Source organism: Chionomys nivalis, chromosome 20 (assembly GCF_950005125.1).
Source record: "Chionomys nivalis chromosome 20, mChiNiv1.1, whole genome shotgun sequence".
In the NCBI taxonomy this organism is placed as follows: domain Eukaryota; kingdom Metazoa; phylum Chordata; class Mammalia; order Rodentia; family Cricetidae; genus Chionomys; species Chionomys nivalis.
Window position 1 is genome coordinate 19063816 of NC_080105.1, and position 12283 is coordinate 19076098.

The window sequence follows — 12283 nt, forward strand, 5'->3', positions numbered from 1 at the left end:
AGGGGACCCTTCCAGAAGACTTTACTACCAATAAACAACGGCAGACACGATGACGCAACAGTTGGATCTCAAGGGGGCACCTGGTGACATCTCTTGCAATATGACACAGTGGGCCAAGTGTGGCCGCAGTCCTGAGCAGCCATGATTGTGTAAGTGTCGCTAATCATGGAATTAAGGAATTAATGCCGCCAGAAGCGTCTACAGTGAATCTGGAGCAGGTTTAAGAAAGAAAAGTTGAAATCTATTTCAAGAAGAATACATAAGAACCTAAGAGAGTACAGTTTCAATTCTGGAAAACACTTCAGGGCACTGGGTAAGACAGTGATTTCTAAGGGTCTTAAGATGAAGGAAGGGCATGGGAAAACAGATGTATGCTTGATAAGCTTCCGCTAAGCTAAGAATTGACTGCAGTGGGCAAGGAAATCATCTGGAGATGGGCATTTGGAATCACTGGTACGTCCCAGAAGAGAGAGGTCGATGGCCATTTTTCACTGATGGGCAGTCAAAGGGATGACAATGTCATACTCAAGTGACCACTGAAACGAATTCCTGCAAACTTTGGGGGAAAAGAAAGACCAGATCCTGAAATCCAGATGTTGCAGGAAGACCTCCCATGTTGACAAAGAGAGGGGAAAACCTGCTTCCGGGTCTCTGTTTCTTGGCCTTCTACCTCCTGGAAGCCTCCTGCGTCCCATGGTTTGAGTTGCAGATCTGATGTCATGCCACCTGTCTCTATCTTAAGTGCCCTGACCCACCTGTCCCTTTACAGAATATTTCTGTATTGAACATTGGGTCCACCCAAAAGTCCTCATTTATTTCCATCTGCAAAGTCCTTTTTGCTAGTAAGGAAACAGTCAGAGTGGATCCTGGGACCAGGAGGAGGACATCTTCAAGGGCCATTATGATGTCCACCACAGGGACCTGTCAATGAATTCTATTAACGGACCTAAACACCTCCATCCTCAGTGACTGAATTCACTGTGCCCAAGTTCGAATTATTAAAACGCTTCTTTGAAAATCCCAAGTTGGACACGTCAGTTTGGGCACAAGTCTAACACAGTTAATTATAAATACTGAGCAGATACCGATCTTTTCTAAAGTTCATGTTAATAGTTAATTAAATATTAACTTGTCAGCAGGCTATAAAGTTTATTTCCTTATAAAGTTCTATTTACAGGCTCTTCTAGCCGCTTAAGTAGAGCGACGTACATTACCACTGAGCCAGGTGGCCCAGAGCCCTGCTCCAGGACTTTATGGGAAACGTATGGAATTCTGAGCAAGAAGGCAATGCTGAGGCACAACCATCCGGACTTGATCCACGGTGAAGCACTATCAATTTTATTCTCTTGCTTCAGCTCCCTGTCTCCCACAACCACAGAGGAATCTTTCACAACAGCTTCCCATTATATTTATTTGAAGCCAAGTCCCAAAGGAGAGATTACTTCCACATTTCCCCTATCTCTCAAGGAACCCTGCTGATTTATGGTTAAAAGTACTATAGATACAATACATTTGCAAATAACTTTAAAAATGTCTAAATTTATTTTTAGTTGTGTGTGCATACTTGTGCACAAAAGTGCAATGCCAAGAGAGGCCAGAAAAGAGTATCCGATCCCCACAACGGGCAGCTGCGAACCGCCTGCTGGGAGCACTAGGAACTGAACTTGGGTCCTAAGCAAGCGTAGCCATGCTCTTCCGCTGCAAATTGCTGTGCCACCTCTCCGGGTCTGCAAATAATAGAATCGATGGACAGTTTCCAACCTCTCATCGATTAAAACACTTTCAAATAAGGAGTTGTCAACAGGCAAGAACACGGAACGTGAAAATCTGAGGACAACAGAATGATGGGAGAGTGAGCAGAAGAGGAGAAATTCCTCCTCAAGGCAGCAGGCTGCTAGCTGAGACTGACTAACTCCTGCTCACTGTGGTCTCCCTAGTACCCAGCAGGTTGCCTGGCAACGTGAGGGTATTAAAATGTTGAGAAGGACAAGGTCGATCTATAAGGTTGGGGTAGTGGCTGGGTTTCTGCACTGCTGTATTCTTGGCACATGAACTTGCCCATGGAAAGTCGTGACGCACTGTGGAACAAAGGGTCTGGCCATTGGTGAGAAACTGCGCGACCTAACAGAACAGAGAAAGAGGGACTCTCACCTTACTGTCCTTGTCTGGTTTCACAGCTGAACTGTTCCCGCACGCTGCTGCAGCACTGTCGGGAGACGTGGGGAGTCCAGGGAGGACGGTCACTGTCCGACCACTGGGCTCGGTCTCCAAAGTGGCAACGGTCATGTTTGGGGAGGCTAGAGAGGCGCCTGCAGCGCAGGCCAGGGAAGCATTGGTTCGATTGATGCCGATAGCAGCAACATGGGCAGCAGGGCCCGCCATGGGAGGCAGGGGTTGAGAGGCGAGGGGATGATGGGGCAGGCCCATCGATGCAGGACCGAGGCAGGCGGCGCTCTGGACCTGGATGGGTGTCACTGCTGCTGTGGGGCGCTCCTGGTTATGTGCTGCGACTGATGGGAGACAGAAGGGAACCCAGAAAAGATCAATGGCCTAATAAGCCCTGCTAACCAAAACGTGAGTCATTTCACTGTGTCGGACCATAATGAGAGACAGCTACGGCCATTTATTGCCATCAAGAGTGGATGTGAAATAGCTTAGCACACTTAGGTCTTAGCTGGATCCCTAGATAGTACTTTCCTTCCAGGTGAGCGGTTGAGACTGTTGAGGACTTAGGAGATACGTCATCACCACCCCCCGAGGCCCTTCAGTTATGAACAACCATTCTCAGCAGCCACGAGACACCGAGCCAGTTTCCGATGGCTCTCCATGGCAACAAGCTAAACACTAGTCTTAAGTGCTTGTCTTATTACACATTCTCCCTTTCTCTCTCGCTCTCTCTTTATTTACTAGCCATTTTTCTGTATGTTCTTTCTGAAGGAATTCACGTGTACTTAGTTTACTCCACTATTGTGACCCAAGACTCTCGGGAGATTTTCAATGCTGCGGAACGGAGAATGTCACTCGAATGCCCATCGAGTCAAAAACAGACTTGTGACTAAGTTCATCAGAAATAACTAGCACATGGCTTAGCAGAGAATCACACAGCAGTCACATGGCTGGGAACCGTGAGACTGGAGACAAGATACTGAGCACAAAAGTCATGTTTCAAGGGCCGCATGATTTGCATTCTTTGGGTCCGCCTACTTCTTCTTAGAATTTAGATTTATCCGTTTTGAATGTGCAGGGTGTGCTTAACCCAAGCAAACAGTTAAAAAAAAATGCCTGGTATGGTTTAGACATAAGATGCCCCTTGAAAGGTTTCATGTGTTGAAGGCTTGGTCAGAAGCTGATGGTACTGAGAGATGGCTCGCTTATAAGGCGCTAGCCTCATCAATGGGCCACCTGGAGGTGGGCTGGGTTAGAATAAGTATGTCCGTCACTGAGGCATACTGGGAAAGGTATATTTGCCCTGGTCCTTTCTTGCCAACACAAAGGTGGCCTCCCTGCCCCACCAAACCCTCTCGTATTATGTTATGCTTCAACATGGATCTTCAGTGACAGGGTCTGGCAGCCACTGAAACATCCCCTATTCTTTGATGATTTCTGCCCTGGGTATCTGTCACAGTGACAAAGATGGGCTGGTGACAAGGTTTCCTAGCTTCTGTTGCTCAATGGCAGCAAAGATTTTAAATTCCTACCAACACCTGTCATATCAAGTGACCTGTGTCTTCAGCTAAGCCCCCTCCTCTTGCGGTCCAGCCCCATTTCCCTCTTACCCGTCCTCACGGCATTGCGAGCCTGGTTGACCGTCATCTGCCCCGTCATGTGGAGCAGGACCTTCGCCTGAGGACTCGTCTGGATGTGAGCTGCTGACACCACAGCCGTAGGGACAACGTTGGGATTCCCAGCCACACCGTTGCCTTGGAGCTTCTGGGGAGGCCCTCCTGCAGTAGAAGGACTGACCATCGTCACCCCCCGACTGGCCTGACCCGCAGTAGACATGGGGACTTTAGCTTGGGAGGCATTTGTCACCGCCCTGCCAAGATAGAAGCAGATGGAAAACGGTCCATCAGCAAAGTGGGAGGCAGAGAACAAGGCAGGAAAAATGAGTCAGCGCTCTAACGTCTAACGTCAGAACATTTCAAAAAATGAATGAAATGATTTTTACAAGGTTTTAAGAACAGCATATTCAAGGATATGACAGCCCCGAGAGAGAGAATGGTCTTGGAATTACTCTGAATCACCAAACTACACGTCACACTCTGCCTATGAATACAGTGACCAGGGTCAGCTTCTCACTTGGTGGCCACTCAGCTCCGCTGAATTTTAAATCCCTGGAATTTTCCTGCTTCACCTTGAGCCAAGACCCACCATTTGCATCAAGCTGGTCCTGCTTTGACTTTCTCAACTTGCCTCTAACATAGAACACAAGTGCCCATGTACACACTGATGTTCATACATACACACCACACACACACACACCACACACACACTGATGTACACACATACCCTACACACACAGACACACATACACTGATGTACACATGCACACACCATACACTAAACACCACACACTACACACACAGACACACAGACACACACACACTGCTGTACACATACACACAACACACATACAAATACACTGGGGTACACACATATACTACACAAACATACACACATATACTGATGCACACACACACACACAACATACACACATACACTGCTGTACACATACACACACCACACACACTAAACACACCACACACAGTACACACACAGACACACATACACACACATACACTGTTGTATACATACACACACAACACACACCATATACACCACACACACAAATATACTGAGGTACACACATACACTACACACACATACACACATACATACACACATATACTGTTGTATACATACACACACAACACACACCATATACACCACACACAAATATACTGAGGTACACATATACACTACACACATACATACATACATACACACATATACTGATGCACACATATACACACACCATACACTAAAACCACCACCCACACATCCACACACACATACACTGTTGTATACATACACACACGACACACTCCATATACACCACACACACAAATACACTGAGGTACACACACACACTACACACACATACACACATACATATACCGATGTACACATACACACACAACATATACACATATATTGATGTATACATACACACACACCACATACCACACACACATACATACACACACAACACATATACTACACACATCACACACACATACACTGATATACACACACACATACACTATACACATACACACACACACACACCACTATGCACATAATTGGAATGGCCCTTATGGATTTTTTTTCTGTTATGTATCTCAAATCTCAAGTTCAAGATCCAGTCATTTCAAGAAGCAACATCTAAAGTTCAAGTTCTTTCCTGTAGATGGGAAATGTCTGTGTGTGTAGTGTATGTGTGTAGATGAGTGCATGTGTGTGTATGGTGTGTGTGTATGTGTGATGTGTATGTATGTACATCAGTGTGTACATGAGCACTTGTGTTTCTGTCCCAACTTTACGTGCTGCTGTTGGTTTTGGTTCTGGTTTGTTTGTTTGTTTAAATTCACCGAATCCACTTGGTGTTCCCATCATAAGCATGGTGCAGGACCATCTCCAGAAGCATCGACAGTCTCTCAGGGGCCGCATCCCTGAAAAACACAGGCTCTCCCTCTCCTGGCAGCCATCAATTGCCAAGAGCGCCTCAGGTAGGGCTGGGAGTCGTGAGCCCCTAGCCCCGCCCATCCATGCTGGGATTTGTGCCGGCCTGATCTCTGTGCACAGTCACAGAGCCACCATTTGTCCACTTCCCACAGAAGATGCTTCGGCGTCCAGGCCAGTGCACAAGGCTTCCTTCCCATCCACTCATGATCGTCTCAGCAACAGCAATATAGTCAGTTCTAAATATTACCTATTAGTTGATTTTAATCAAGTATGGAGAAGGTTTGTATAATGTATATTTCCAAATAGTCTCAACTCATTTAAATGGCAATTCTGGGTATAGCGACTTTATAATTAATCTACAATTAATACTTCATTATCAAGATTATCCTTCCACAATGGTGAGTTACAGAGCATCTGCCATCAGCAAGTCTTTCTCCGGAGTTAAATGTGCACAGACTTTTAACAACTTGTTTTTGAATCTTGTAAAAATGTGACCTTTTGTTAATTTCCTTCTTTACTAATTGCGTATTGTATTCTTTATGTATAAGCACATATACAAATACATATGAACATAAATATTTGCACCAGGAAGGTTCTGGTTGCCATTTTCTGGGTGTGTAAGATCCTGAATGTATATTTTAACATGCACAGAAAAGAAGATGTATATTGATTCAAAATTTGCAAGGCAAATTCAAGCTAGCATTCTGTCACCATCTGCAACAATGGTGATTTTCATTTGATTAGGCTGCTGGCCAGCCTATAAATCAAGCTCAACAGCTGACAAACATGTCAGTTCATTAAGCCATTTGTTTAAAATCAGGAGGTTGGAGGCATGATTTAACACAGTTAGACCTCGATTGCTTATTAAGAGTCAGTGCTCAAAATCTGGGCCAGTGCTAATTTCATTTCAGGTCATTTCTTCCAACTTTCAAGGCTACTCTCCTCAATGGCCAGAAGGCACACCACTTTTTTTTTTTTTAAAGGAGAGTTGTGCAAACATGTATGTGTGTGTGTATGTGTGTGTATGTTTGTGTGCATGTGTAATCTACGCATTAGGGTTCCTGAGACTGAGTGACATCTTGGGTCTCACTATTCCTTTTTGAGGGCACCTTGGTTAGCTCTGAATATCAACTGGATCCAGCCTACAGGCATCTGAGAGGAGAAGCCTCAGGCAAGGAACTGCCTAGACCACCTGGCCTGTGGATGTGTGTGTGGGCATCGTTATCGTTTCTTACCAGAGGCCCAGACCACTGTGGGCAGACTATTCTCCTGGGCACGTGATGCTGACCTGGATGAAAAGATAGCTAAGCCAGCAGCATCCACCACGGTGTCTGCCGACTTCTCTGGCTGTGACGTTAGCTCCCTGGTTGGCATAAAGCTGTGCGGAGCATCAATCAGACCTGCCTTCAAGTTCCTACCTGGCCCTTCCTCAAGGATAAACTGGAAGCTGAAGCTGTGAGCAAAAAAATAAACCTTCCCCACTAACTTACTTTTAGTCAGAGCACTTTATCTCAACGCATAGGGATTCAGCAGTCTCCCTCACCTCCATCCACTAAATGCCATCAGTACCCTGTATCATCAGTTGCAAGATTCAAAAATACGCCCAGGTAATGACAAATAACTCTGGAGGAGCAAAACTATCTTAATTTAAAGTCCACTTATGTCATATTTAAGGAATTTTTATTTCCTGCTGCATTACAAAGAGTAATTGCCAGAAATTAGAAGTAATTAATAAGTTAATGAAATAAAGGCAGACTTCACCAGTGTGGGTTTGAGCACTTCTTTACCATGTGATCTCAGGTGAGTTATTTAGTCTCCCTGTGCCTCAGTTTCCCCATTTATGATTAAAAATAATTACATTAGTGAATTAAAGACCAAGAGTCAATAATGTAATGTTTAGAAGTCTGCCTGTCTGGTATATATAGCAGACACCACACAAACAGGTATGCATTAATAATTTAGCTTTTGTTCATTTAAAATACTATGCCTTTTATTTCTTTAGTAGAAAAACACTGAAAATGGAACCGTTGAGTCTTTTCACATATAAATTAAAGCAAAGAGATTACACCCCAGCACATTTGTTGGTAGAAACCTATAATTTCAACACATATCCACATGAAAAGTGAGCTAAGAATCTTGATATTAGAAGGAATTTTAGCAGCTATGGATATGGATTCTTACAAACTTTGGCTAGGTAACAGGTAATTATGAGAGCAGGGCTCTGGAAAGGCTGAAAGCCTGGGGAGGAACAAAGAGACTCTATCTGGAAGTCAGAAAACCACGGAGCCAACGTCATACCTTGTGACTGGAGCCACATAGTTGCCAGGGAAAACACCTATCTTGCTGGTGTGCATCGATGTCCCTTTGAACCAGCCATCCTGGCAACGCTCAAATACCAGAAACATCTCCCCTTTTCTCAATTCAAGCTCGTCTTCTTTCCGGGGAGTGTAGGGGTATATAGCAACATACCTAGAACAAGGGGTTAAAAAAACAAACAGACAAACCATAAGACCTCCAAACTCTGGCTTGGCATAAGTTTTGAGTATCTGATACAGAAATAGACAGGAAGTAAAATCTTGACCTGCAAGTGGCGCTGGGAAGTCTCTATGGAAAGAGGTTTGCTGTCTGCACATTAACCGCAGGCAGAGAGCGCTCCTCCTGGCGCGGCAATGATTAGCTCACCAAATGGTGCACATGTGCTCTGACAGAATTAGTGCGCTTTCCAAGAGTCCTACCTTAGTGCTGTGGATTAGGGGCCCGGTGGGGAAACAGAGCTCTTTAAACGGCACTTGTTAGACTTGGGAACGAGCTCCAGACGAGGACACATGGCAGAAAATCCCACTGGGAAACACAGTATGCGCCTTCTCTGCGCGCTGAACCCAAAGGCTTAGGCGCACCTGCGTTTCTGAGCTCAGCCATGAAGCTGATTGTATCAGACAAAGCCAAAGGAACAGAAAGTCTAGGTCGTAGAGAGCGCAAAACAGCTGCCCAGAGCAAGGTGCCTGTCCACATAGAGAAGCCAGGCGGGTGAGTGACAGATAGAGCTGCCAGTGTTCTCTGAACTCTCCAGGTGCAGATTCACAGAAAGCAGAAGCCTTCCGACCGCAGCAAACCGCACAGGGCAATTGGACCTTTCTGGATGCTCATTGCTGGGGTTTTACAGCCTTCTAAATGCTCTTTGCAAGGAGACCTGATGTGTGTGCAATGCCTTCCTGCTCCTTAAGATCCTGCTGCAAGGAATGAAAATGAAGACTAAAAGGTCACCCAGGAGCTGCACAGAAAAAGAGCTGTTCTCTATGCAGACAACCTACAAAGAAAGCAAACAGAAATCTCCCTAAACCATGAAAGGTCTTTTCTCAGCAGGACAGCCATCCTCCACGCTCATGTGAGGCTCCTTTTATTTAAGTGTCTTCCTAATTATATGCATGACCAGGTAGAAGTTTCCAGAATACAAACCACTCGGTGAGCTCTAAGCCCACCACCAGCTCATCTCAGACACGTGTTTCTTGGTCTGTGTTGTTTGGGCTCAGTTTGACACGAATGCTTACACAGTAATAAAAGACAACCTCACTTACACACTGGGGCGAGTCTGAGGCCGTAAATGTGCAATCTGGTCAGCGGATCCCGCCACAGGCCTGGCTCCCATTCCAGCAGCAGCAGCAGCAGCAGCAGCAACGGTGGCGGCAGAGGCGCCTGATGGTGTGGATGGGAGGACCGTGGCAGCCAGGAGAGGGGGTGGGGGAAGAGGAGGATTCATAGTCTAAGAAAGAAAAAATAAAGATGGGGAGGAGGGCACAAATCATATTTATGTATCTCTTCCGTGGAAAGTATAAGGGAAAAAGAGTCACAACCCCACAGAACGAAATCCACATAAAACAGCACCCATTCACTAAATGACTGGGTCAAAGTTTAAGATTCCTAACACACTGAAAGCACAGGACTGGGGCTGGAGAGATGGCTCAGTGGATGAGCGCACGGGCTGCTCTTCTAGAGGGCCCAGGTTTGATTCCCAGCACCCACAAGGCAGCTCACAACCAGCTGTAACTCGAGATGCAAGAGATCCAATACCTTTTTCTGGCTCCTGTCGACCCCAGGCACACATGCCATGCACAGACATATATGCAGGCAAAACATTCATACACATCAAACAAATAAGAATTAAAAATTTAAAAAAAAATTAAGTGCAGATTTGGATAAGAATTGAGATACCTTTCAAGGGAGCTGCTATAATGTCGTGTTGTTGCCAAAATTAATTTTATGATGGGTTTTGTAACCTGAAACTTAAATAGAGCACACAACGATTTGGCTGCACTGTATTAAACCATTGCTCCGGCAGTCGGTTCTTTTGAAGCCTGATCTCCCCGGAGTGCAAACAATGGCCAGCCACAGTCACAAGGCTATTGTTGCTACCTTTGCTTTTCCTTTGCTTCACTTTGCCAGTTGTTGAAATTTAGGACTATCAAGGCTGGTAATCGTTAACACAGACACCAGTGAAAAGCCGCCCGGGCCCTTTATGGGCACAGTCTAATGGGGTTCTGCCCACAGGAATCCTTGTCTTTGAAAATCAATGGAGCAATTGTTACCTTCTGATCTATAAACCCCAGCTAACTCTTCAGGGGCTGTACACCGAAACTCCTGGGAAAACAGGCATACAATGCCTGCCTGAACCCCTACCTCACCCTCCCTGAATCTTAGAACACTAGAGGTAGAGACTGAACCAAGGGAGAAGCCGAGAGACAAAAGGAAACACCTAGAAAGCATAAACAGCTTCTGCACATCAGCGAGCCAGTGAGAAAAATCCAGTGCTTTCAAAGCAGATTTCCAGTCGTGGCATTTCAAATCTTTGAAATGAAAATCGATCCCATTAACACTTATCTATCTATTAAAGTACACAATTCCAGACATTCACACATGACTAGACCTGTAACTGTGTTATATTTAAGTTTTTGCTAACGTGGCTTTTGGGGAGGACTTTCCCACACTGCAGCAAATGAGGCGTGGAACTGCTTACAGAGGGCCAGCTCGGACAGGACAGGGTGTTCACAAAGTCACGGAGAAGTTGCTTGGTGCTCGCCCCACAAACGGGGCAGCATTGGGCAGCATTAGGTCCACTCTGCTGCCAGCACTGCGTGTTCTAAGGTTCGGAGCCTTGACCCTTTAAGCGGAGAATCAAGTATCCATGCTGTCTGGCCTACTTGCGGTGACAAAGCAGGGAAAAATAAAGATAATCCAGGCAAAATCGTGAGAAAAATGTAATCTGTGCGATTCAAAGGCAGCTCCACGTCAGAGGCTTGCTGGGTGAGAGGGGTCAGGTCTAACGGCACACAGAGGAATACATGGAGAAACCAGGGACTGCTCATTGGTCCAATGGTCACTCCAATCTTTCTAAACTCATTCTCTAGAAAGTGTGCTTATGGAAAGGCAGAAGACAAGGTGACATGTGCTCAACAAGGAAATATAATTTAAAAAAATTTAAAAAGAGCAACCGGGCTAAATTGTGTCTTAGAAAAGAGGCAAAAAAAAAAAAAAAAAAAAAATCACATGGACCTGATTTTTTTTTTTAAAAAAAAAAAACAGACTTCACATTTTAATAAAACATAATGAAGGGTCACAGCTTGTTATAAAACAGTAAGCAAATGTAGCAGCTTATGAAAGAAGAGTTATGCATTGAGAGACGGCAGAAAAGGGGGTATTCACATGGCCAGACCTGAAGCTGGTGTCTCAGCAAATACAGTCATCGCTCTTTGTTTTTAAAAGAGAAGAGTTGGTCTTTTCATAACACTGGGCAGATACTCCCCCTTCTCAACCCTGAGTGAGTATGTGTTAGACTGAGAATGTCTGATTAAAATCAAGAGTCCTAGACGCTGCTTGGTCCCGTGGGCTGGGAAAATGATAGGACTCTCTGAGTGCAGAGCTGTGATACACCAGGAAGGTCTGAGGGCTGCTTTATAAACAATCTCAACTGCAATAACGGTACACTGGAAGTTCAAAAGGTGATCCACCCTGCAATGGGCTGTGGGCAGTTGGCTATCTTGCAAGACCTGACATCTCTATAAAAAAGAACCATGGCCTTTAGTTCATCCAGCTTTGACCTAGAGACCTACCTATTATCCCGGAGTCTGGGCCAATCACCAGAGATGCACTCCCCCTACCAGCAAAAAACTCCTACAGGTCTTTGGGTCCCTTACTGCTCATCAAAAACAGGACTCAGGCATGGCCTGCCCACGTGACACAACCATCATTCACCGTGCTAAGGTTCTGTCCCCCTAGCGAGCTGACAAGTCTTGCAGAAGCAAGGGGGACAGATATCCATCCTGGCCAGCTTGTTGGGGGCAGACCCATTTTCCCAGGGAGGCAGCATCTTGTAGCTCAGTAGGAGCTGCTGCAGGACACTGGCAGGACACTAGACATGAGAAGTATGCGGGCACAAGCTGCTCCTTCCTAGATGCTTCCCTTTTCTTGCCCTTTCATGAGACAAGCACAGAGAGTAGCCAGACCTGGATTGGGCTAAGGCTGGGAGAAACACATAGGTTTCAAG

The 12283-nt window shown here is 45.5% G+C and overlaps 1 protein-coding gene across 1 annotated transcript in view; it reads right to left on the reverse strand.

The window, feature by feature from the left end:
* Positions 1-12283, reverse strand: part of Sh3rf1 (SH3 domain containing ring finger 1) — a 161587-nt gene that overhangs the window by 18601 nt on the left and 130703 nt on the right. The window contains exons 7-10 of the mRNA XM_057752848.1: positions 9321-9505; positions 8044-8214; positions 3777-4036; positions 2152-2510 (exon numbers count right to left, since the gene is read on the reverse strand). Of these exons, the coding sequence (XP_057608831.1) occupies positions 2152-2510; positions 3777-4036; positions 8044-8214; positions 9321-9505 (975 nt within the window). The remainder of the gene's footprint in view (positions 1-2151; positions 2511-3776; positions 4037-8043; positions 8215-9320; positions 9506-12283) is intronic.